The sequence below is a fragment of the Tursiops truncatus genome, chromosome 3 (genome assembly GCF_011762595.2).
Source record: "Tursiops truncatus isolate mTurTru1 chromosome 3, mTurTru1.mat.Y, whole genome shotgun sequence".
Taxonomy (NCBI): Eukaryota; Metazoa; Chordata; class Mammalia; order Artiodactyla; family Delphinidae; genus Tursiops; species Tursiops truncatus.
This window is the reverse complement of record NC_047036.1, coordinates 58,650,270-58,676,669: the sequence shown is the minus strand read 5'-3', so window position 1 is coordinate 58,676,669 and position 26,400 is coordinate 58,650,270. Positions and strand designations below refer to the sequence as shown.

General features: G+C 44.9%; 3 protein-coding genes across 3 annotated transcripts; all 3 read right to left on the bottom strand.

The window, feature by feature from the left end:
- Nucleotides 1-6,139: 6,139 nt before the first annotated feature.
- LOC117311870 (syncytin-1-like) lies at nt 6,140-7,708 on the bottom strand. Its single transcript, XM_033855046.1, has one exon. It carries the CDS (start codon nt 7,706-7,708, stop codon nt 6,140-6,142), a length of 1,569 nt encoding a protein of 522 aa, XP_033710937.1.
- Nucleotides 7,709-9,247: 1,539 nt separating this feature from the next.
- LOC117311869 (uncharacterized) lies at nt 9,248-11,632 on the bottom strand. The gene is given in 1 exon segment (XM_033855045.2): nt 9,248-11,632. A coding segment is annotated over 1 exon segment (2,385 nt).
- Nucleotides 11,633-23,901: 12,269 nt separating this feature from the next.
- LOC101336232 (cysteine protease ATG4C-like) lies at nt 23,902-25,588 on the bottom strand. Its single transcript, XM_019929153.2, is given in 4 exon segments — nt 23,902-24,879; nt 24,881-25,122; nt 25,203-25,371; nt 25,493-25,588. Coding segments are annotated over 4 exon segments (1,485 nt in total).
- Between the last annotated feature and the right edge of the window lie 812 nt (nt 25,589-26,400).

Sequence of the window (26,400 nt, the reverse complement as noted above, 5' to 3'; positions counted from 1 at the left end):
CCACCTAGAGGGGTGGGATAGGGAGGGTAGGAGGAAGACACAAGAGGGAGGAGATATGGGGATATATGTATATGTATAGCTGATTCACTTTGTTATAAAGCAGAAACTAACACACCATTGTAAAACAATTAGACTCCAATAAAGATGTTAAAAAAAAAAATTTGTGCTTGTTCCCCAAATAACAATAATCATTTCACTTCTGAGTGCGTGTGTGTGTGTGTGTGTGTGTGTGTGTGTGTGTGTGTTTTCTAGGTGCTAAAAGATGAAGTACACAGAGTTACCACAAGAGGTTCCTAGCACACATATTATATCAAAATCTGAAGTCTATTGGGCTCAAGTTTCAACAAGTCAGCAGCATCTTCTGGAGTGGACAGTTTCATTAATTTCAATCTTAGAGCCTCCAAACAATTGTCCTGGCCTCATAAGAACAGGCTGTTGGACATGGACAAAACTTATTGAAGAGAACAAGAGACAGTAGCTCAGTAATTCACAAAGCTAGGTTGAACTGTGCACTCCACACCCCACTCTCCTTCGTTTCCCTATCAAGATCCCCCATAACTTGACTCTTTTGTTAGATATTGTCACTCTCAAATTTCAAAAGAAATATAATCACTTTAAGCCTGAGGTGCCTTTGAGTCATTCATTTGATTGTCCTGCAAATATTTATTACTCTTTTCATATTTAACCAGTAGAATGATGGACATTTTTTTAACTCAGCAAATAAATATTCGCTACCACTTGCCACTATCCTAGGTGCTGGGAATATACACTGACCCCAGCCTTGCAGAGCTCACACCTGCGCTCTCCTTCCTAGTACCTCTAAGCAGACTCTCGGGAAATTCACCCCCACAGATGCTTTTGCCTTGATGGGAGACATCGTGTGCAGCCCACACAGGAAGTGTCTGCTGCTCTAAGGTCCAGAACATTGTCTCCAAGACCCATGATTACATCCCGGTCTGTTCTGCATATCAAACCAGCTAGTTATGACTTTTAAATTGCTTTTAAAAAATTTTACAGTATAATATACCTACCCCATAAAGAGTTCAAATTATACAAATATAAATAACAAAAATGAAAATCACCCATAGTCACAATCTTCACAGGTACCTTTTTTTTTTTTTTTTTTTTTTGCCGCACCACACAGCTTGCAAGATCTTAGTTCCCCGACCAGGGAATTCCCACAGATAGCTATTTTTAAACTTTTTTTATAGGTATATCATTATATATGTGCACATTTGACAAATACTTATTGAATACTCACTGTGGAGAAAGTATATTCCAAGGGCTGTGTCTTAGTCTGCTGTGTCTTAGTCTGTCATGACAAAATATCATAGACTAGGTGGCTTAAACAACAGAAATTTAGTTTCTCACAGTTCTGTAGGCTACAAGTCCAGTCAATCTTGTGTCTGGTGAGACTCCTCTTTCTGGCTTGCAAATGGCTACCCTCTCTCTTTGTGTTCATGTGGGCTTTCCTCTGTGCAGGTGGGCAGGGGGAGCTCTCTGGTTTCTTTTCTTATGAGGACACTAATTCTATTCGATCAGGGCCCACACTTATGACCTCATTTAACCATAATTACTCCCTCACTCCAAATATAGTCACGCTGGGGGGTTAGGGCTTCAACTTATGAACTGAGGACAGGAAACACAAGCATTCAGCCCAAAACAGGCTATGAAGTCTTTAGAAATGAATGAGGGACAATGTTTGCCCACTTCTCACTAATGTAGGAATTCATGGCACAAACTCTCTTTCTGTTTCTTTGTGCTTTATTTATTTTATTACCTTTTGGAATTTCCACCAAGGCTGGATATACGATGTAAGGAGAGAAAGTGAGATTCAAGAAAGTTTTATTTCCCACTTGGCTTGGAAAACACTCTCTGAAAAAGGAGGTTTGAAGCTCTTAACTACTCCAAAGATCCCCACTGAAGAATCGTCTCTCACTTTCTGGCTTCTCCTTCAGGAAAGGAGATTGTTAAATATAAGCAACACGGACGGCTCTCTACATCCATCTACTCTACAGAGGAGCAATGATTCCAGGTGGGGCTGGATTCACTCCTTCAGAATACGATGCCTGACGACACATACCGCTGAGAACAGATATCAGTGAAACACGGCCTCTACCCTTGAGGAGCTCACTACCCAGCAAGCCAATGACAAGAAGGTAGTGTGAGAAGTGCCGTCTAAGACAGAGGTAAACTCGGGAAACACTAGGAGAGGAAAAGGAGACCCAGAAATAGTTCTAGGAAGAAATTACACCCCCACTGAAGTCTGAAGAAAACTAGGATTGAGCTTGGAAGGAAAGGGGAAAGGTAATCCAGGTAAGGCTATAATAGTAGCCCACTTGGGCAGATGAATTGTATGTCAAGGCTGAATTCTGAAAGTGCAGGCTGAATGTGCTCATCTAGGGGACCAATCTAGACTGTCTCTCGGTAGAATGATCCCTCAAAAGGTTACCTTGAGATTTTTATCAAGAAGGCAAAAACCTTATTGTTAATTAAAAAACATATGTTATAGTACAATGGCAAATGGCATCCCCAGAGAAGCCTGTGGGAGTCCTCAGAAAACCGAGGAAAGGAGAATGTACCTCTTCCAAATCTGTTTAGCATGCATACACATATCCCTGTGCTTTATTTCATAAAAGAATTAAACTGAATTAAGCTGAATTGAATTTTGCAATTCACCTAGGTGCTTGTGCCAGAAGCCTGTTATTCATTCTAAGCTACCTCTCTCCTTCCTTTACTTTATTTTATTTTTATTATTTTCTGTATTCAACAAAGAGCTGTCACGTGTGCACTCTGGGCAGGCACACTACTAGACGCTGGAGAGACGGTGATGAGCATACAAATGTGTGGATTTTTAACAGCGTCGTCAGTTCTGGGATGTGCAGGAGTAGCTGGAGCAGTGAGGCCTGCAGAAGAGAAAGGGGAGATGCAGTGAGAGAGAGGCGGGGGCCAGATCCTGAGGGCCTTGTGTGCTAAGCCAGGAGTTGGAATTTTATCCTGAAAGCCATGGATTACCACTGAAGTATTTTAAGCAAGAGAATGATGCAATCTGACTTGAGAATGATGCCTCTAGCAGACACAGGGAGAAGGTTTGCCCAAAGGGGCAGGATTAGCAACAGTGAAACCAGTTAGGCCTCTGTGGCAAATGCTATCAGTGACCTATTCTTTATCCATCTTTATCTAATCCTTATTATTTATTTTTTGTGTGTGTGGTACGCGGGCCTCTCACTGTTGCGACCTCTCCCATTGCGGAGCACAGGCTCCGGACACGCAGGCTCAGTGGCCATGGCTCACGGGCCCAGCCACTCGGTGGCACGTGGGATCTTCCCAGACCGGGGCACGAATCCGTGTCCCCTGCATCGGCAGGTGGACTCTCAACCACTGCTCTACCAGGGAAGCCCTATCCAATCCTTATTTTAAAAAATGAAAAGAAAACTGCTAAGTATCTATTATTTCTCTCTTCCCTTGAAACTGCTGTGACAACAGTTCTGGCAAAAGTAGAATTCTGCTGGGAATTTCTAGAAATGTTTCACTTTCCTGATAAGATGCTGCCCTGCATTCTCACTACTCCTCCCACTTGCAATGCAGTTAGGAGGCTGTTGGTCTGTCCTTGGTAACTTCCTTGGGCTGTTGCACCAGCTCTGCGCTGTTAATTTCTCTTTGGTTAAGACTCTGTGTTTGGGTTTCTTTTACATGCAGCCAAACGCAATCCTGATACGATTGTTACTACAGCAATTCAGGTAATGACGTAATGAGAACCACACCACCCCTCTGAACTAAGACAGTGAAATGAAGCTATGGGTGACAGGATTAACTTATAAGCTATTAAGGAAGCAGGATCAATAGGACTTGTGATTAATTTGATGTGACCTATTTGGGAATTATCATCAGAGAGATGACTTTTCCACTGAGTTCAAGGACCATGTATCCCACAGTCCTCCTACTTATTTTTTACTACCCAGTGTCTTTTTTTCTCCCAGCATTTTCCCTTCCCCATTTAGAAAAGTTTTTATGTGTCCTTGTTCAGAGGCATTTGTGTAGTAAAGACCAAAAAGAGATGTTGCGTTAAGACAGCCCCCTTTCCTGGCTTTTGTTTTGTAAAATCTAGGCTCATTTGGGGTTAAACTGATCACTTTCCGGCGAAAGGAGACTGACCACTCATGGCCTTCCATGCAAGGAACCAAACCCAGTGAGAGCAGCTGGAGAGATTTCCTGAGACTAAAGCAGGGCATGTCGGGGTGCAGTCTCCTCTGATGTTCCCTGCCTCAGAGAAGGGTCCCATTTAGTAGTGCAAGCCACTAACCTGGGACTCATCCTTCACTAGAACCTCTCCTGCATTGCCTCTCATATTTAGCCCATCACCTAGACCTTTCTGTTTTACCAAAGTATCTCCTGCATCTCTTCATTTCTTTCCAACTTCATTGTCACGATCCTAGTTCATAAAACATTATTTTAACCCTAAACTGCTGCAATATCCAGTGTGTCACCTGACCATAGTCCATAAAATGATCTTTTCAAATTTGGAATATTTTAAGAAGGGTACAGATATTGCAATGGCTTCCCTTTGCCCTTAAAATAAAAAAAACATATCCTCCAAATACTGGCCTCTGTCTAGATCACCAACCTCATCGCTCCACACCTTACTCACTGCCCAAACTCCCACCATGGTGACCTTGCAGCAACTAGAATGTTCTTTCTCTCCCCAAAGACTTTATCCTAGCCTCTTCACCTGCCCGGTCAGGTCTACTTAACTGCCACACCCACCTGCAAACACACACACGCACACACACACACAGAGAGATACACACAGACACACACATCCTAGCTAACTTATTTTCAACTTCAGGTTTCAGCCCAAATGTCATTTTCTCAGAGAAGTCTAACCTGATCCCACCCCACTGCCCAACTAAATCAGAGGCCCTGATTTTAAGGCATGGGTGTCTCTCATAGCACATTTTCAGTATATACTTGGTGATTACCTATGTGTCATAAGTTCCATGGAGTAGCGACCCCACTTATCATTGTCTCTCCAGGATCTGGTAGTGTGCCTGCCCAGAGTGGGTGTTTATTTGTTTTTGTTTGTTTGTTTGTTTGTTTTTGCGGTACGCGGGCCTCTCACTGTTGTGGCCTCTCCCGTTGCGGAGCACAGGCTCCGGACGTTAAGGCTCAGCGGCCATGGCTCATGGGCCCAGCCGCTCCGAGGCATGTGGGATCTTCCCAGACCGGGGCACGAACCCGTGTCCCCTGCAACAGCAGGCGGACTCTCAACCACTGCGCCACCAGGGAAGCCCCAGAGTGGGTGTTTGATGGCTATTTGTTGAATACAAAAACATAAAGTGAAATGCCCAAGGTCGCGAGGCCCCTCCACAAGACCACCAGAGTCGAGAGTCAAAGCCAAACGGCAAGGGTCATTTATTGCAGGTTCGAACCTGGACCTCCGCGCACTCCTTGCCCGTGACGCTAAGAGGCCCTGGCGGAGATTAGTACAGCTCTTTTATAGACCGGTACAAATATAGTCGCCGATTGGTTGACTTTTAAACAGAGACACTAGTCGCCGATTGGTTGACTTTTAAACAAAGACGCTAGTCACCGATTGGTTGACTTTTAAACAGAGACGCTAGTCACCGATTGGTTGACTTTTAAACAGAGACGCTAGTCGCCGATTGGTTGACTTTTAAACAGAGACACTAGTCGCCGTCTGATTGGTTGGACGGTTGCGGGGGGGGGGGTCAGCAGGCGTAATTATAGAAGCGAGAGCGGCTGGTTAAGTTTCGGTCTCCTGAGGTTTTGTTTCTTAATTAGAAATACTTAAGGCGGGGCCATGGTCGCAAAAAGAAATAGTGCAAACAGGAGGACTGATACAACCCTAGCAGTGCTGCGGCCTCCACCAGCCCAACGGCAGGGCGTCGGGAGGCTGTGCGCCCAACTTCAGGCGGCGCTCCCAAATGTGGCAAGCCCAGCGCCGCGCCCTGGAATGGTCCTTTTTTCGGCCCTCCCCCTCCGGAAAGAACAGAAAAGAAATTCCAGGAAAAGCACAAATTGAATGCAGGGCGTCAACTCAGTCCTATTCTCACCAAACTAGAACATAGCCCCCTCATTCCCCCCTTTCTCATGAACCAGAGGAGCCAATCTTGGGTCCTCAAGGCTCCGTTTCTTCAATTTCTGAGGCCTCGCAGGGCTGATATTGTGTTCTTAATATCATTAGCTGGACTGTATTTATTCTTTCGCGAACAAAATTCATGACTTTACTGAGTATACAGGGGCCTATAGTGAGGAGGAGAAGGAGGCATAGTAGAGGGCCCAGGATGGGGAGGAGGAAGGGGAGCATCCCATGAAATCCTGACCAAAGGGGATTATCCGCTAATTCTTGCCGGCGGCGAGCTAGGTCTTCCTGGAGCTGGTGGATCTTATTTCTTACAATGCCTGATTTATTTGCATAGAAACAACATTTTTCTTTTAGGGCGAGGCATATCCCACCCTGTTCAGCTGTCAGTAAGTCTAAGCCCCTCCTATTCTGTAGGACCACCTCGGCCAGCGAATCTAATTGGTCCTGTAAGTCCTGAATGGTCCCAGAGAGAGTTTCTACATCTTCTATTAATTGCCTAGACAGCTGACTATAGGAGTGAAGGGAGACCCCAAGACCTGTACTCCCTGTGGCCACAGCTCCTGTAATTCCTAATCCTACCAGGAGGGGTAGGACTGTAATGGCTCGTTTGGTTCTGCCTGCCCAGAGGTCAAAGCTGGGAATGGGCAACGGGGTGTCTCCCGAGATCAGGTCTACATTGGGGAGAAGGGTGGCCAGGGTGCAGACCCCTGTCCAATTCGGGGGTAAATAGGTGTATGCTAGGTTACTTCCACAGACAAAGACAGTGGTATTAGGACTACAGAGGGAGGAGTTCACGGGGATATATTGACTACATCCAGTGGATGAAAGGATTCCCAAGTCAATACTGGCGTTAGAGAGGGAATCGTTCTTGACAAAGCATGAGGTATTAAAGGTGGTTGAAAATTTTGAAAATTGTATGGGGAACGGCTCGGGGAGTGAAGTAGGGTTACATCGTTCGCTGATATTTAAATTGGCGAAGGTGGGGATGGCTATAGGGCGGGGCGGTCCTTGAGGAAGGCAGAGCCAGCAATCCTGTGCTAAGTTGGGGTTGGTGGTATTCAAAAGCGCAAAAGTAGCTTCTAGTATGGACATGGTCTGGGAGTCCAATTCAGAGGGATCGACCTTAGGGAGAATTAGGGGGTGGTAGCTGAGCTGTGGGTACAGATGCCGATAGGCCTCTTCTATTTGTCTTCGGGTTTCTATCTGGCGCACTGCGTCCTGGGGCCCCCCACCGTCTGACATATGTGTGGGGGCCCTGGTATTCCAGCATACCGGGGTCCCGGGGGTGCCAGTGCATCCAGCCTGAAGGTATTTATTATCATCACTAATGGTGGGGCTTTTATTATTCTGTAGTATGGCTGTGAAATAAGTCTTGTTATTGGCCCCTATACATTGCTGGTAAGAGGAATAGCACATGCTATGCATTGATTCCTGGAAGGTAGAACAGGGGCAAGTAGCTCGAGGGGGAAGTGGCTTAGGCTTATGGTAGCATTGCCAGTTTTGAGAGGCCCCGGTAACCCTATATTCCTGAACAAGATACGCAGTTATGCCCCCGCAGTCCTGCATATGAGTATACCCTCGGGGAACAACAGGAGTCTCCATAGTACCTCCCCTGCACTCGCACGGTGCACCATATAGTAGTTGTATTAAAGTATTCTTATTGGGGGGAGGGCCGAATCCTCCTCTCGTGGCCCGAGGGTTGAGGGTTAGGACTATCATTAGGGCTATCAGCAGTACCTTGGTCATCATGGGGGAGGGTACGGCGCAAAGTCAGTTTGAGGGGATTGTTCTTACTCCGGTCAACAGTCCAGGTGACGTCAGCTTTAGTGGACTTGATGAGGTCAGAAAATGGGTCCACCGGCTTGACGTGCGTGTGATGGATCCAGGCAGCTATGCTGTCCACCTTAATGGCTGTCGGCGTTGTCAGGATGATCTGGTAAGGTCCTTTCCACCTGGGTTCTAGGGTCTCTTGTCGATGGCGTTTGACAAGGACCCAGTCACCTGGCCGGAGCTGGTGTGGAGTAGGTGGGGGTCCTGTTGCATATAGCTCTTTAGTTTGGGCCAGATTGTCTCGTGTATCCGCTGTAAGGCTTAGAAACGAAGGCTGGCCCGTTGTCGGACCCTATCATAACTGGAAAGCCATACTTGGGCAGGATCTCTTCTAGTAGCTTCTTAGCTACTATTCGTGCAGTCTCATTCTTGGTTGGGAATGCCTCAGTCCAACCTGAAAAGGTATCTATAAACACCAGTAAATATTTATACCCATATTTGCCAGGCTTTACCTCCGTGAAGTCCACTTCCCAGTAGGCTCCGGGCTGGTTTCCTCTCTCCCGGATGCCAGTGGTTGATGGGTGGGTGCTGGCATTATGGAGTTGGCAGACTGCACAGTCAGCAACCAGTCGTTCAGTCTTCTCGGAGACATTTTTAATTTTAAGTCCAGTCTGCCTGATGAGATCCTGTAGCCGTCGGGCGCCCAAGTGGGTGCTACGGTGGATCCGTTCAAGGACCAGGGTTCCTAGTCTCTCAGGAAGGAGGATATTGTTTTTAGCGTCCCGCCACCATCCGTCTCTAACCTGGGTTAGAGGAAGCTTGCTCATCCATCTGATGTCATCCTCCGAGTAGTCGGGTTGGGGCGGTAGTTCCCGGGGGCCTGGATCCGGCAGTTGCAGGGGAAGTAATGGTATTGGAGTGTGTGCCGCCTTTCGAGCCGTCTGGTCTGCCAAATTGTTGCCTCGGGTGACTGGATTCGTGGGTTTTTGATGCCCCGGGCAGTGTACAATGGCTAGCTTTTTGGGTTCCCATATGGCCGCTAGCAAGGCCAGGATTTCCTCTTTGTTCTTGATGTCTTTGCCCTCTGCTGTGAGTAGTCCCCGCTCTCGGTATATTGCCCCATGTATATGTGCGGTAGCGAAAGCATACCGGCTGTCTGTGTATATGGTAGCTTTTTGGCCTTTGCTCATCTTGAGAGCTTGGGTCAGGGCAATTAATTCAGCTTTTTGGGCTGAGGTCCCTGGGGGGAGAGTCTCTGCCCATATCACCTCAGTTTCTGATGTTACTGCTGCCCCCGCATACCTCTGACCTTGCTGGACAAAGCTGCTGCCGTCAGTGAACCATGTGACTTGTGCATCCGGTAGGGGCTGGTCACGTAGGTCTTCCCGAACCCCATGGATCTGGGCCAGTAGGATGGATGTCTATGACCCGTCTGTTAACTTCCCTCAGGTCCTGCACTGGGCGGTAGTCTTTACTGTTAGGTTTGCGGACTGGCAGCAGGGGTGTATTCCAGGCCGACTGGCAGGGACGCAGTATCCCCAGGTCAAGAAGCCGGCGAATATGAGGAGTGATACCAGTCTTGGCCTCTAGGGGCATGGGATACTGTCGGACACGTGCAGGATCTGCCCCCGGTTTGATCTCTATGAATAGGGCTGGGCGGTGTTTGGCTAGTCCCATCCCCCCTGTTTCTGCCCATGCTTCGGGGAACTGCTGAAGCCATAACTCTATATCTTGATTTTGGGAGGGTGGTTCCTGGTGAAGTCGGTACTCATCTTCCAAGTTCAGGGTGAGCACAGATATGGGTTGGTCGTGAGGGTCTGTTACGATTGGCCCCTCTGGCCGAAAATGAATTTGTGCTCCCATTTTAGTGAGTAAGTCTCTCCCCAGTAAGGGGCAAGGGCTATCGGGAATGACCAGAAAGGTATGGGTTACCCTTCCCGTGCCCAAGTCCACAGTTCTCTGAGTGGTCCAAAGGTAACGTTTAACTCCCGTAGCTCCCTGGACCCAGGAGGATTTGTTAGAAATTTTCCCGTGGGGCTTAACCAAGACCGAATGCTGTGCCCCTGTATCCACCAGGAATTGGACTGGTTTCCCCTCCACTCGTAGGGTTACCCTGGGTTCGGGGGGGGGGTCCGAACCCCGTCCCCCCTACTTTGTATCATGTGTAAACAGGACTGGGGTGGCGTTCGGTTGCCATTGCCCCTGGTTGGGGCGAGGCTGCCTTTTCTTGGGGCATTCCCGAGCCCAGTGGCCCTTTTCCTTGCAATAGGCACATTGATCTCTATCCAATGGTCGCCTGGAAGGTCGAGTGGCTGGGGGGCCCTCTTGGTCTTTCTGAACAATGGCGGCCAAGACTTTAGTCATTTTCTCAGTGGCTTTAAGTTGTTTATCCTCTGGGGCGTCCCGGTTATTAAAGACGCGCTGGGCGATACGGAGTAAGTCCTGTATCTGTTTGCCCTCCAGATCTTCTAACTTCTGGAGTTTCTTTTTAATATCAGGGGCTGCCTGGTTAACGAAGGACATTACAATGGCGGCCTGATTTTCGGGGGCCTCTGGATCCATAGGGGTATACTGCCTAAAGGCTTCCATTAATCTTTCTAAATAAGAGGAGGGAGTTTCTGTTTTACCTTGCATGATTGAATATACCTTGGCCAAATTAGTGGGCTTACGCGCGGCAGCCCGGAGACCCGCCATTAGAGTCTGGCGATAAATGAGCAGTCGTCCCCTACCTTCTCCGGTGTTATAGTCCCAATCATCCTGCGGGGGGCGAGTTAAGGGAAAGGCTGCATTGATGAGGTCAGGGTTAGCGGTGGGTTGACCATCATCTCCAGGAACCAGTTTTCTCGCCTCCAGCTGGATTCGCTCCCGTTCTTCGGTAGTGAATAGGATCCGGAGGAGCTGTTGGCAGTCATCCCAGGTGGGCTGATGAGTGAACATAACGCTATCTAGAAGAGCTATCAAGTCTTTAGGATTATCAGAAAAACGGGCATTCTGGGTTTTCCAATTATATAGGTCACTGGTAGAAAATGGCCAATACTGGAGTCGGGGGTTCCCTGTCTCATCGGGAGGGCCTATTTCTCGCAGGGGTAGGGCTCTGGTAGAATCAGGATGGCGGAACCCTGGGTCGCGCTGAGTGCGTCCGCGAGTGCGCCCAGCCGGCCCCTGGGAATTATTTTCATTGGGCAGGGGGACCGGTAGTGCCTCTGCCTCTCGGTCCTCCGGTTCTGGCCTGGGTGGCCCTCCGGGAGGGGCTGCAGGAGGTTCTACCAAGGGGAGAGGAGCAGAGCCAGGAGCAGGAAGGGGGACTGGTTGTGGGGCCACAGGGGGAGATTGATATGGGGGGGGGTCTAGGAGAAGGAGGTCTTGGCTGTCAGAGAGTATGGGTGCAGTTCGGGTCTGAGGCTTGGGAGGTTTAGTTGGTCGGGCCGCAAGGATCTTATATGACCCTGATGACAAAAAGGGGGTCATCCAGGGAGGAGGGTTTTCTACCAGGTCCTGCCATACCAGGATGTAGGGGATCTGGTCCGGATGGCCTTCTTTTCCTGGCAAGAAAACTCTAGATTTAACTTTTAGGATTATAGGAAGACAAAAGGTACCCTCGGTGGGCCAGCCAACCCCGAAAGTTGGCCATTCAGAGCGGCAGAAGGTAATTAGTTTTCTTCTCCAGATATCCAGACTGAAGTTGTGTCCTCGGGACTTTACATCCCCGAAATTAGCGAGAAGGAGGGAGAGGGGGGTACTCTGTGGTTGGCCCATGTCTAGGTCCTGTAAGAGATTGATTAGAAAAGGTTACTCTGAAAACAAAAGTGATTAAGAGCAGTCCCAATAGCGGAGTCTGTAAAAGGAGGAAGGGGAGGTTATCGCGTGCGCGCTTCAGATGGGCTGCCAGCCCCAGATGGGTCGTGGTGGACGTCTCCAACCACACCCGACTAGGTGTCCTATAGCGCGTCCGCCAGGACTGTCCTAGTCCCCAAAACAGAAGGTACCCTGAGCCGGCTTACTTACCGATCGGTTGTCAGCGATGACCCGTTGACCTGATGTCTGGTGGGCTTGGGGGCATCCCGGACGAGCCCCCAAATGAAATGCCCAAGGTCGCGAGGCCCCTCCACAAGACCACCAGAGTCGAGAGTCAAAGCCAAACGGCAAGGGTCATTTATTGCAGGTTCGAACCTGGACCTCCGCGCACTCCTTGCCCGTGACGCTAAGAGGCCCTGGCGGAGATTAGTACAGCTCTTTTATAGACCGGTACAAATATAGTCGCCGATTGGTTGACTTTTAAACAGAGACACTAGTCGCCGATTGGTTGACTTTTAAACAAAGACGCTAGTCACCGATTGGTTGACTTTTAAACAGAGACGCTAGTCACCGATTGGTTGACTTTTAAACAGAGACGCTAGTCACCGATTGGTTGACTTTTAAACAGAGACGCTAGTCGCCGATTGGTTGACTTTTAAACAGAGACACTAGTCGCCGTCTGATTGGTTGGACGGTTGCGGGGGGGGGGGTCAGCAAGCGTAATTATAGAAGCGAGAGCGGCTGGTTAAGTTTCGGTCTCCTGAGGTTTTGTTTCTTAATTAGAAATACTTAAGGCGGGGCCATGGTCGCAAAAAGAAATAGTGCAAACAGGAGGACTGATACAACCCTAGCAGTGCTGCGGCCTCCACCAGCCCAACGGCAGGGCGTCGGGAGGCTGTGCGCCCAACTTCAGGCGGCGCTCCCAAATGTGGCAAGCCCAGCGCCGCGCCCTGGAATGGTCCTTTTTTCGGCCCTCCCCCTCCGGAAAGAACAGAAAAGAAATTCCAGGAAAAGCACAAATTGAATGCAGGGCGTCAACTCAGTCCTATTCTCACCAAACTAGAACATAGCCCCCTCAAAAGGAAGAAAGAGGGACTCTAGAATGAATATCAGGCTTCTGGCAAAAGCAACTAGGTGGATTGTGAAATTCAACTCAGCTCAATTCCATTTAATTCTTTCATGAAATAAAGCACAAAGATGTGCATTTATGATAAAGAGAGCTGGAAGAGGTACATTCTCCTCTGCCTCTCTGAGGAGTCTCACAGGCTTCTCTGTGGATGGAATTTGCCATTGTGAATGAAAAATATTGCCTGTCGTGTCAGTAAACAAAGGATGTTGCAGCCATTAAGCCATCACAGTACAGCCGCCCCAAGAGTGAGCCCTGAGGGAACTCAGGATGGAGGCAGGATGCCTGCCATCAAATCATCAGACATTGTAGCCACCCCCGGACAGTGCACCCTGAGGAGACTCAAGGTGACAAATCACAGGATACTGGCCCCAGAGAGCTGATGTGCATATCAAAGGAATGATTTCAGGGAGCCCAGACTCTTGCATCTTCCCATACACAGAAAAGTGCTACATTCCTTAACTTGAGATGGCTGGTTTTCTTTCATTAACAGTAATCTTTTGATGTTCCGACTACCTGGCCTTTGTTGCAAAAACTCCTGTGTATCCTGGCTCCCCCCTTGCATCTTCGGAGCGGTTTCTCAGAGTGATCTGAGATGCTGTGTCCCGGGCTAAAATCCTCAGTTTTGTCTGCCAAGTAAAACATAACTCTCAACTTTTAGGTTGTGCATTTTTTTCAGTCAACACCATCTTATTACAACACGTAGCATACCAAAGAGGAGACGAACAGCGTTAAGGCAGAATTCTGAAAGGGCAGGCTGACTTTGCTCCTTCAGAGGATCTATCTAGACTGATTCCTCGAAAGGTCATCTTGAGATTTCATGAATGACAAAAAAATTGATAGGGGCTTCCCTGGTGGCACAGTGGTTAAGAATCCACCTGCCAATGCAGGGGACACCGGTTCGAGCCCTGGCCCAGGAAGATCCCACATACCACGGAGGAACTAAGCCCGTGCACCACAACTGCCGAGCCTGCGCTCTAGAGCCCGTGAGCCACAACTACTGAAGTCTGCGCGCCTAGAGCCTATGCTCCGCAACAAGAGAAGCCACAGCAATAAGCCCGCGTACCATAACAAAGAGTAGCCCCCGCTCGCTGCAACTACAGAAAAGCCCACGTGCAGCAATGAAGACCCAATGCAGCCAAAAATAAATAAAATAAATAAATTAATTAAAAAACATATTGATAATTACAAAGCATGTGTTATATGGACTTTGGAAGACAATGATGTTTCAGTGTGGGTTCAATACCACTAATTATCAGAGAAATGCAAATCAAAACTACAAGGAGATATCACCTCACAGTGGTCAGAATGGCCATCATCAAAAAATCTACAAACAATAAATGCTGGAGAGGGGGAGGAGAAAAGGGAACCCTCCTACACTGTTGGTGGGAATGTAAGTTGGTACAGCCACTATGGAGAACAGTATGGAGGTTCCTCAGAAAACTAAAAATAGAACTACTATATGACCCAGCAATCCCACTACTGGGCATATACCCTGAGAAAACCATAATTCAAAAAGACACATGTACCCCACTGCTCACTGCAACACTATTTACAATAGCCAGGACATGGAAGCAACCTAAATGTCCATCAACAGAGGATTGGATAAAGAAGATGTGTACATATATACAATGGAATATTACTCAGCCATAATAAGGAATGGAATTGGGTCATTTGCAGAGACGTGGATGGACCTAGAGTCTGTCATACAGAGTGAAGTAAGTCAGAAAGAGAAAAACCAGTATTGTATATTAACACATATATGTGGAATCTAGAAAAATGGTACAGATGAACCTTTTTGCAGGACAGGAATAGAGACACAGACAGAGATAATGGATGTGTGGACACAGGGGGGAGGGGGGAATGAATTGGGAGATTGGGATTGACATATGTGCATTGCCATGTGTAAAACAGATAGCTAGTGGGAACCTGCTGTATAGCACAGGGAGCTCACCTTGGAGCTCTGTGGTGACCTAGATGAATGGGATGGGGAGTGGGGTGGGAGGGAGGTCCAAGAGGGAGGGGATATATGTATACATAGAGCTGATTCACTTTGGTGTACAGCAGAAACTAACATAACGTTGTAAAGCAACTATATCCCAATTTTAAAAAAATTATTGATTGTAAAAATGTATCACCCTGAGCTTGATGTCAATAGTGGAGGAGGCTGCAGTGGCGGGAGACCAGGGTGGGTGTATGGGGACTTTCTCTACCTTCTGCTCAATATTACTGTGAACCTAAAACTGCTCTCAAGAACAAAGTCTATTAAAAACAATATGTTAAAGATAACTTACCCAAAAATCATGATTCTCATTCAGAAGCAAAATGAGCATGTTGAAGATTACGTTTTACTCAGAATTAGGGAATCAGGCAGATGTTAAAACCGGTTCAAAGGAAAAGTCAAAGAACAGACACATTCATATAGTGGGAATATAGTGATGAATGTGCCAATGGAGGCAAATGAACTTCTTCCTCAGTGGGGGAGGGAAGTCAACTGAACATCTGTTGGACAGAATAGAATTTGCGTGTCTGTAGACATTTGCAGGCCTAGAAAGATCAATTTGCATTTTTGTTATCTATGGGGTACAGAGCTGTAAACTAGTTCCCATAGAATTAGCATCTGGACTGTGGAAGGGTGTGCTGTCGTTTGCCTTTGAAGCGCACATTTTCCCTACACATGCATACAATAAACCATTAAGACTTATGGCTCCGTGCTGAGGATCCACTGTGTCTGCACAGACTTTGTTCAGTCCGGTGAGGATTGCTTCTAGGGTGAACCACAGAACTTCCACCTCACATGATCTGGTAGCTGTCAGAAGATTGAACCACATCCTGACATTTCTTCTGAAACATTATATTCATCCCCTGGGTAGAAGCAAGGCATTGACTTCCTTATTCAGACTTTCTTATTTTTTTTAAACAACTTTATTAAGGAATAATTTATCAATCATAAAATTTACTTAAGAACAGAAGCAGTGATGGTTAGTAAATTTACAGAGCTCTGTATCTACCACCTTCAATCATTACAGTTTTAGAATATTATCATCAACCCAAAGAGAACCTTCATGCCCATTTGAAGTCAATCCCTGTTCCCATCCCAGTCCTGGACTGTCACAAACTTACTTTTTTTCTCTATAAATTTGTCTTTTCTGAATTTTTTTTTTTGGCTGCACCATCCCTCTTATGGGATCTTGGTCCCCCGACCAGGGATTGAACCTGGGCCTTGGCAGTGAAGCCCAGAATCCTAACCACTAGGCAACCAGGGAAAACCTCTGAACATTTCTATAAAGGGAATCGTATAGTATGTGGTCTTTCGTGCCTGGCTTCTTTCACTTAGATAAATATTTTTGAGTTTGTCCATGTTTTAGCATCTATCAGTAGTTCAAACGTTTTTATCTCTGAATGAGTATTCCATTGTATGGATATAACACCTTTTGTTTATCCATTCATCAGCTGATGGACATTTGGGTTGTTTCCACTTTTTGACTATCATGAATAATGCTGCTATGAACATTCATGTACAAATCTTTGTGCGAACATAGTTTCATTTCACTTGAGTAAATACCTAGGAATGGAATTGCTGGATCATATGGCAAACATATTGTTTTAAAATGTTGGTCTTATTTTTATTCCTGTATAGTGAGGCCAACAGATCAAGAGATGATGTTCTTTGAAAAGATAGTCTGTTACTCACAGTTCCCGGGAGGAGGGGGCATGCCAGGCAGGCAAGGCTGTATCGGGAAGCACTGGGTTGGTCAGGAGACAGAAAGGGAAAATCTGAGCAAAGGACTTTATCTTGGTTTCTGCAGAAAGGTACCGGCAAGGCAGGGTAAGTGGATTTACGATTGGCTGGTTTAAATAATTTCAGTAAGTTATGGTGCCTAGAGCGTGCCCCTAGTTGTCTGGTACCCGGCCCTTAGGTGATTCCAGCAGGAGGATAGTGGCTCTGTGTGCACAGCTCCATAAAGAAGGGAGTGGGGTTGGGTTTTGGATTGGTTGGTTTGCATATGAAAGGCGCCCTCCTGGAGAGTTGCTTACTCTCTAGCTGGACCTGGGAGGACAGACTCCCCACCTAGTATTTGTAAGGCTCCAGATGTCAAACATTAGAATGAAAAGACATGCTTAATACACATATGTTTCACTTTCTGAGAAACTGCCAGACTGTTTTCCAAAGTGTCTATGCCATTTTACATTCATCTCAGCAATGTACGAAGGTTCCACTTTCTCTGTAATTTCACCAGCACTAGTGATGACCTGTCTTTTTTATTATAGCCATTTTAAATTTTAGCAGGTGTGACGTGTTATCTTGGAGTTTAATTTGCATTTCTCTAATAACTGATGATGTTGAGACTATTTTCATGTGCTTATTGGCTTTTCCTGTATCTTCTTTGGTGACATATCTGTTCAAAAACTTGCCCATTTTTAAATTGGATTTTGTCATCTTATTATTGAGTTTTAAGAGTTCTTTATATATTCTGCAATCGGACATATGATTTGCTTCCTCACAGCATAGCAGCTGGGTTCTAAGAAAGAGCCTTTTAAGAGGCAAAAAGTAGAAGCTGCCAGTCCTTGTACAGCCTGGGCTTAAGTCCAGAATGTCACTTCTGCCACATTCTCTTTTTGCGGTACGCGGGCCTCTCACTGCTGCAGCCTCTCCCGTTGCGGAGCACAGGCTCTGGACGTGCAGGCCCAGCGGCCACGGCCCACGGGCCCAGCCGCTACGCGGCACACGGGATCCTCCCAGACCGCGGCACGAACCCGCGTCCCCTGCATCGGCAGGCGGACTCCCAACCACTGCGCCACCAGGGAAGCCCTGCCACATTCTCTTGATTAGAGTTAGTGATATGGCCAGCCCAGGTTGAAGGGGAGGGTAAATGAGCTCCTCTTCTTGTTATGAAGAGCAAAATGCACATACAGGGAGGGCATGAATTGGATTTGGCTATCTTTAGAGATGGGCTGTCACCCTTTCAAGTACTTTAATAATTCTAATATCTATAATATATTAAATAAGTATGGTGGATGTTAAGATATTTTAAATGGTTCAATATAATTTTCAAACATTAAAAATTCTCTTATACCTCTTAGCTCAAATTCCAAATCTAAATCATTTATTTACTCATTTTAAATTGGAATCACAAAGCTAACCTATTAGATGCTATAATTTGCCAAATTTTCTTAACAATACAAATACTTTAAATACCAAGCAAATAAAGATTGTTCCTCGTGGCAGACAGACCCTAAGGTGATCCCCAATGATTTCCCTTGTCCCGGTGTCCATACTTTTGTGTAATTCCCTCCCCTTGAGTGCAGGCAGGACCTGTGACTTGCTTCTAGCCAATAGAATATGGCAAAGGTGATGTGAAATCCATTCCTTGGTTAGATTGTGTTATATGGAAAAGATGACCAGACATTACGCCTATGATTATGTTATGTCGTAAAAGACTCTGTTTTAGCAGACTGGAGTGATTCTCCTTGTGGGAGATGTAAGCATCTCTTATTTCATCTTACTTGCTGAAGTAAGCAGCCATGTTGGGAAAGCCTGCTGTGGGCTGAATGTTTGTATTCCTCCAAAATTCATATGTGGAAATCCTAACCCCCAAAGTGATGGAATTAGGAGGTGGGGTCTTTGGAAGTAATTAGGTCATGAGAATGACCTCATTAACTTCATGAATGGAATTAATATCCTTATAGAGGAGGCCCCAGCGAGCACTGGTGCCCTTTTTCTGCTACCTGAGAACACAACTACAAGCTGACAGTCTGCAACCCAGAAGGGGGCTCTCACTGGAACTTGGCTATGCTGCTATCTGACATCCAGTCTCCAGAACTGGGAGAAATAAATTGCCGTTGTTTATAAGCCACTCAGTCTATAATACCTTGTTATAGCAGCCCAAATGGACTAAGAAAAAGCCCACGTAGCACTGCGGACGCATTTAGGAACGTGGACACCTCTAGAATCTGAGGGAGCCCTCCAGCCAACAGCCAGCAAAAAGTCAGGGTCCTCAGTCACATAGCAGAAAGGAAATACCTTCTGCCAACAGCCTGAATGCACTTGGAAGTGGATTTTTTTCCTCAGACAAGCCTCCAGATGAAAATGCAGTCAGCTGGCACCTTGATGGAAGCCTGGTGAGAGCCTGAGCTGAAGACCAGCCAGGACTCCTGATCCTCAGAAACTGTGAGATAATAAACGTGTGTTGGGCTTCCCTGGTGGCGCAGTGGTTGAGAGTCCGCCTGCCGATGCAGGGGATACGGGTTTGTGCCCCAGTCCGGGAAGATCCCGCATGCCGCGGTGCGGCTGGGCCCGTGAGCCATGGCCGCTGAGCCTGCGCGTCCGGAGCCCGTGCTCCGCAACGGGAGAGGCCACAACAGTGAGAGGCCCGCGTACTGCAAAAAAAAAAAAAAAAAAAAAGTGTGTTGATTTAAGCCACTATGTTTGTAGTAATTTCTTACACAACAATAGAAAACTAATATATTATTAATCTTAACACAGAAGTACTAATGTTATGGATGTGATTTACTTTCTTTTTTTCTACTAATTCTAATCTTCCTTTAGTCAAAAGATATCTATAAAACAATTATATCATCTATGCAAATTGGGATTCTTATTTTAATTCAGCCAATTGTGGTTGTATATCAGCCAGAGGGATTTTTCTTTAAGTGAGACTTGGGATTTGATTTTTTATACTTTGCTAATGGGACATTATGAGCCATTTAATACAGTTCTATACCTTAAAAGGGATGGTCTTGGGCTAACACATCTCCTAGATTCAAATCACACATTACCTATTTTTCTGTCTGATTTGAATCTTCTACCCTACCCTGCCCTCTCCATAAATTATAGTCCATTATTTGTTCCTTGTTTAGATGTGTGTTTATTTGGCTTTTAAAAGCTATTATAATGTCTTTCTGCGTGACTTAAAGGTTGTTTTAATGACACTGCATATGATTCTTTCTACATATATCTTATTCTTATTAGTCCTCTTTGAACGTGATCATTGCATTTTTTTCCTGTTTTTCGGGTCACAATTCATGTAGATATTTAGATTCTGCATATTGCATACCAGAAACAATAACCATTTGATAAAAACTCCAACATGAAAAGATGCGGAAAAACAAACAGAAAAAAAAGGAACCTGATGGAAGCAAACCGGAACAGAAGAAAAGAAAACCAACCAATAAATAATATCCTTGGGAAAATAATAGAAGATTTTGCATCCATCAGATAAGGATGGGGTACTATGAAAAACTAACAATGAACATTTGGAAACTTGAAAAATATGAAAGCTGAAATAAAACATTGTGATGGAAGAGTTGGAAAGTCAAGTCAAGGTTATTGTCCAGCAAGAGGAACAAAAAGAGAAAAGGAAAATAGAACAGAAAGGGGCTGGTGACATGGACATAAAGCATCAATCAGAGAGATCAGAAATCATAGAAAGAAAAAAAAATGGAAGACAGAAATTTTCCCAAGGAAAAGTACAAGAAAATTTCCCACACATGAAGAACATAGAGCCTCCAAACTGAAAGGGCCCTCTAAGTGCTAGCAACCTGAATAGCAAAACGTCCACGAGGAGGCACATCCCTGACATTTCAGAACATCTGACTTAAAGAGGCAACATGAAAAGTTTCAGAGAGACAAAACAGGTTACATATAAAATAATGACAATCAGAGTGCCATAAGACTTCTCAACACCACTGGATAGTAGATGATAAGGTAGTTATGCCTTTAAAATTACCCAGCCAAACCATGAATCCAGTGTAGGGGTTGATTCAGACACTCTCCTTCCTTAGAGCCTGCTGAAAGCTGTGCTTCAGCAAATGCGGAGAGCAAACAAACCAAGGGAAAGAATATCGTTGGATCCAGGAAAAGGAAGCCCAACACAAGAGAAACAGTTTGATGGAGAAGGGAATTCTCAGGATTACAGCTGTGCAGAAGGGCTTAAGAGCAACCCATCCAGGCTGCGGTAGGAAGGTAGAGTGCTATGGGAGGGAGGCCTCAGAGAAAAAAATGGAAATAGATTATCGAGAAATATGCTCGAGCATTGTGGGGAAAGAAAAAACCTGCTGAGAGTATTTGACAGAACAGATGGACCACTTGGGAAAATATTAAAGATCAGTACAGAGCAAACAGAATTTTAAAAATTATTAATTCCAGGAAACATAAAAATTTGTATGAGATACAATATAAAACTAACTGGATCATCACTAAACTATATTTGCGTAGCCAAAATAATATTGACTACTGATTTAGCTAGAATTTTTTATCCTGGAGAAGGAGAGAGGAAGTAGGAGGTGGTAATACAACAGACTATATTATCATCTACTTAATAGGAAGTTAATAGCTTCAAACTGATAAATCAAGAAATCGCAGTATAAATATATTACTTAGAAATATGAAGATAAATGCCAGGTTTAGAAAAAAAGCTAAATTAGTTCAAAATATGTGCCTCTGGGGAATAGGGAACAGATATTTTCATTAAGACCTTTCAATATCATTTTGAGCACCTAGTATAGACAAGGCATGTGTATACCTCCTTCTCCTCAGGATCCCAATCTTCAAAGTCAGTCCACTACCAAAGAGCCATATGGTGACCCCTTTCATTGCCTCCCCCAGGACCCTGCTCCATGCATCACTGTTTTTTTCATTTCCATCATCAGTCAGTCTCTCCCTGTCCACTGGTGTCTTTCCCTCTGCTTATAACTCTGCCCAAGAACTTCCAGCTTGGCAAACTGACTGGCCAACTTTGGCTTCATTCCCTGGATTCTGATCTCATTTCTTGGCACAGAATATCATTGGAATGATATCCACTACTAATGAGCCCTCGTTGGGCCCAGCTCCAGGACCTCCCACATAGTGGGTACTCGCCAGGCACATAACGCCAGTCCTACCTGTAGCGATGGGCACTGAGAAGTCAGAAGTACAGTAACTGTGGAAAAACAAAGAGGAAAGAGAAGAGTAAAGGATGACACCAAAAGATGGCGGGGTCATTATCGACACTGGGAACTCAAGAGCAGGACATTGGTGAGAGAGGTAAGGAATATGATAAATTTGGTTTAAAACATTGAGTTTGAAACTTATAGAATTGGGTATTAATCAGGGTAAGGTGGACAGTTAATCATGATCCTGAAACAGTGAAATATAATGGGAAAGGTCTTAGAGTTAATATATACTGGATTCTTATTCTGGCTCTGCCAGTTACTAACTGAATTGGCAAGTCACTGCTCTGAGGCTCAACGTTCTCATCTGCAAAATAGGGATTGTATCTTGATTAGAAAGCAGGCATGACAAATTTGAGATGTCACCAGGCAATCAGAACGTGATTCTTTCCGTTTGCCAATGCAGGGCACACGGGTTCGATCCCTAGTCTGAGAAGATCCCACATGCCGTGGAGCAACTAAGCCCATGTGCCACAACTACTGAGCCTGTGCTCTAGAGCCCACGAGCCACAACTACTGAGCCCGCGAGCCACACTCCTGAAGCCCGCGCACCTAGAGCCTGTGCTCTGCAACAAGAGAAGCCACCGCAATGAGAAGCCTGCGCACTGCAACGAAAAGTAGCCCCAACTCGCCGCAGCTAGAGAAAGCCCACAACGTAGCAACAAAGACCCAACGCAGCCAAAAAAAACCTTGATTCTTATTGACTGTAGTGTGACATCTAGATTGGAGATGTCAGGACTGAAGGTCATATTCTGATTGCAATAGTGCAGAAGATCAAGGATAACGGGCTCGAGGTGTACTCGACGGAGGGGGCAACCAAGGGGAGAGAGAAATGGGACAATTTAGGAAACACTCGGGAGGTAGAACTGTTAGGATGTTGTGATTTACCGGTTTGGGAGGCGGGATTGTGGCAGATGATGTCTGTGCTCCACCTGTGTGCTTTTGGATCCCTCTACCATCTTCATGCTGTGCTTTCACTTCAAGCAGCCAACACCTGCGAGGAGAGCCAGAACTCTGTGGGATTACATCCCCCAGGGGAGAGCCGGAGCAAATGACTCCTGGCATGGAAGTATACCTCCTCCAGCTTCCTTGCCCCTGGTCCAGACAGCTCTCAGGTACGACTGTCTCCAGGCTCTTCCACGGAGTTAAGCCTAAATTGCCCTCCTGGGGACTTTGTTGTTTTTTCCTTTGTTTGTTTGTTTTAATGTTCTTATATCTTTATTAAAGTACTTTATAAACCTGGCTCAATAATAACTCATACTTTTACATCACAAATTTGCCTTTAAATAAGACATAATACACTTAAGGCAGATTTACCTTATACGTGGCCTCAGCTCCTAAACACCACTGCACTGATTTATACAAATAGCAAAAATCACATGGAGAGCATCTACTGATATCTTTCCTGGTACTTATCTTCAGCTTTTAAAACTGCATAATAAGTAGAGTTTCCATAAAATTTCATTTTTGAGATAGGAAACAATTTTGCCTTTATCTGTTAGATTGGATATAGTTATTATTAATAACATAAACTTTAAATCTGTGGGGAAAACCAATACTTTACCTTCACTCCCCAGAGAAGGCTCAACAGCAAGTAAAATTAGGTGCCATTGTAAAATCAGATTGCTAAGTATTACCTTAACTCAAAATTCTGCTCATGTAATTATATCATATCACAGCTAAAAATTACTATTTAAAATGTCAAGATACCTCCAAAAGCATCCTTTGGTTGCATTAATATCAGGAGGCTTAGGCAGCACTGAACATTCATTCTCTGGTCTTCTGGTCATTAGTATAAACTGAAGCTTTTGAAACTATTTGGTGATCCCATTTTGGGACCCAATATCACAAAACCTTCAGGAGAATAGTGGACCCAGGTGGAAGAATTTGAAGACTGGAAGACTTGCAGTTAAGGTAGAGTTATCACCAGCAGATCTTAGGGAAATAGGAATGCAGCCAGAATCACTTGATATTTATTAGAAGTCAAGATTTACTAAATCATTTCTCTTCCAGAAAAATAGCTTTAAAACTTGTACGTTTTCAAATGTTCTTTTTTAAAAAAAACATAAAATTAAGATATTTGTGAAAATAAACCAGTTTCAAGTATACTTGTTTCTCTTCCTTTTTCCTCCTTCAAAGGATTTCTTCTCATCGAGCACAAATATGCTAATCTTTACAGCAAGACAAACTCTTCTGTGCTAAATCTTTTTAATCTTTTCTTTTCATCCTCTGAGAAAAGGTCTTCTTCGTTGGTTGTAGTAGATGTAAAATCATGGTCTCTGGAATGACCATTTACAAAACTAAATAATGGATATTTCTCCTTAGAAGAAACTTTCAGCATCTTAGTGATTTCTTCAGAAGCTCGTTTGAAGTCTTGAACATTTTGACGGTAAAATCCTATTGTACAGCTAAGATCCATTTTTCGAAATGACATCTTTTTAGGAGAAGGGCAGTGGAATGTCTCAAGAGGGAAATCCTTTATGCTGACATCTACAAAAGATTGGCAGTAATGAGGATTCATGTAAATCAAAGTGTCATCTTGAAATCCAGCAAAGCAATATGACTGTTTAGGTTTGCCACCAATAATACCCACACAGTATTCAAGGCTTAAAATACCCTTTACAAAATCTAAATAGTCGGCATTGTTTCTTTCTCCACAAAGTCTAACAGGAACTAGAATAATAACAGCTTTGTCATCTGTATTATCAGAGGCCATGGAAGCGCACTGTTTATCAGTTACCTCAGAACTGTAAACTGTACAATGTTGCACAACATAAATAGTTATTCCTTGTAAATCTGGGTGTCTTGCTTCTTCAACTGCTTTTCTTAAAATGTGAGCAACCACAGCTGGTCCATACCAATCTCCAGCTTTTTCCCCAGACTTCTTTCCATATTCTATTAGTTGGTGTAAACCAAAGAGAGCCAAGGGGGAATCACCAAACCAAGGGATGATTTTCCTGTGATAAATTTCATTTTGCGTTTCATGATCATCAGAATATCTCCCGATTGTCTCCTTCAGAGAAATTGTTGGGGTTTTGAGTTCTCTTTCCCCTGAAAGCGATGCTTCGAAAGATGCAGTAAATTTTTTTACAGTGTTGGAAGTCCATGATTCAGAGTCTGAATTTTCAGTGTTCAAAGCATCAGGCCAGCCAGGTCTAAGCTCTACCAAGCAAGTGTAGAATGAGTCCTTGAGCCAATAGCATCTGGCCAGTTCTTAATGTACAGCTCCAAGCACAGTCTGTTGTCAAAGCTGAGCCTTCTATTTGAGGAAATTCTTCCTTGTGGGTAAGCCATATTCTTGAAATGAAACCTTTACGAAATTCTTCTACGTTTCCCTCAATTCCATGATCTTCTATTGTACGTCCTGATCTTGCAGGTAACAGTTCATTTTCATTTTATTGAAATATTTGCTTTATTGCAGTGGTCTGGAACCAAACCCACAATATCTCTGAGGTATGCCTGTAGTCTAAACAACTTCATATTTAAAATGGAAACACTTTCCAAGCAATAAAACAGGGGAATTTCTACTAAAATATGTCTTTGTTTTCAACACCCAACTATATTTCACGTTGTTCCAAGCAGATATAAATTTAGTTTCTAGCTTGTCAACTTCGTCTGTTCCTGTGGCCTCCCTATTCAGATTCTGAAGAAAAAGCCATCACTTGATTGCATTCTTCTGTAAGTTTAGTCTTTTGTTCGGGAAATGTTCCAGCTCCAGCAGCAGCTGCTACAAAAGGAGCCAGCACACATGCAGACGCTCCAACCTCAGCACCGCAGCTACAGGCACCTCGAGCTCCCCAGCCACCACAGTCGGGACTTTGTTTGATATCAAACACTTGCTTAACTACCTTCTCTTCCATGTCTCTCTTCCTCACTCCCTTACTGTTTCTTCCTAGTGGCACTTCCTAATTAGTCGCTTTCACATGAATCTTCATCTCAGAGTCTGCTTCTGGGGAGTCCATCCTAAGACAGTGTGGTGGTCATTAATGTTGCTTATTAATTTTTCTGCCTTCTGCCTCTGGGCATGTGGTAGGGCTGTGCTTCCTGGCCTTCTGTGGTTGGGTGTTGGGGCCAAGTTATCAGCTCTAGCGGAGGTGATGTGTGTTGCTTCTGGGCTGAGCACGAAATCGCCAAGATGAAACTCTTCAGAGCTCTTTTCCCTTCATTGTTGTGACCAAGAATGCCGAGATAGTGGCTTATCTCTCAGCCTGGGACCTAGAGGCAGTGTGACAAAGTGGAGCAGAGCCCCAGCTCCGACTCAGTAGTCAGCGGGAGAAATAAACTTGCATTGTATTAAGCCACTGAGAGTTGGGGGTTATTTGCTATACAGCAATACAACCTAGCACATCTTGACATATATCGAGAGTGAGAAAAAGAGAAGAACCAAGGATGACTAAGATTTCTGACTCGGGCTATTAGATGGATGGGGTTAACATTCTTTGAGCCTGAGAAAAGCAAGGAGGAAGAGCTGGATATTTTGTTTTGGTTTTTTAGGTGGGGAATTAAGTGCAGTTTTAGACATTTTTGAGTTTGAGATTCTTGTGGCAATTTAACTGAGATATTGAGAAGATTGGTTCTGAATCTCTGGAAAGTGATCTGAGCTGGAGACACATATTTGGGACATAAGTAATAATTTAGGAAAATAGAAATATAAAATCAGGACCAAGGGAAA

Coding starts and splice junctions, on each gene's coding strand:
- LOC117311870 (XM_033855046.1), bottom strand. CDS start 7,708: ATGGAGACTCCTGTTGTTCCCCGAGGGTATACTCATATGCAGGACTGC.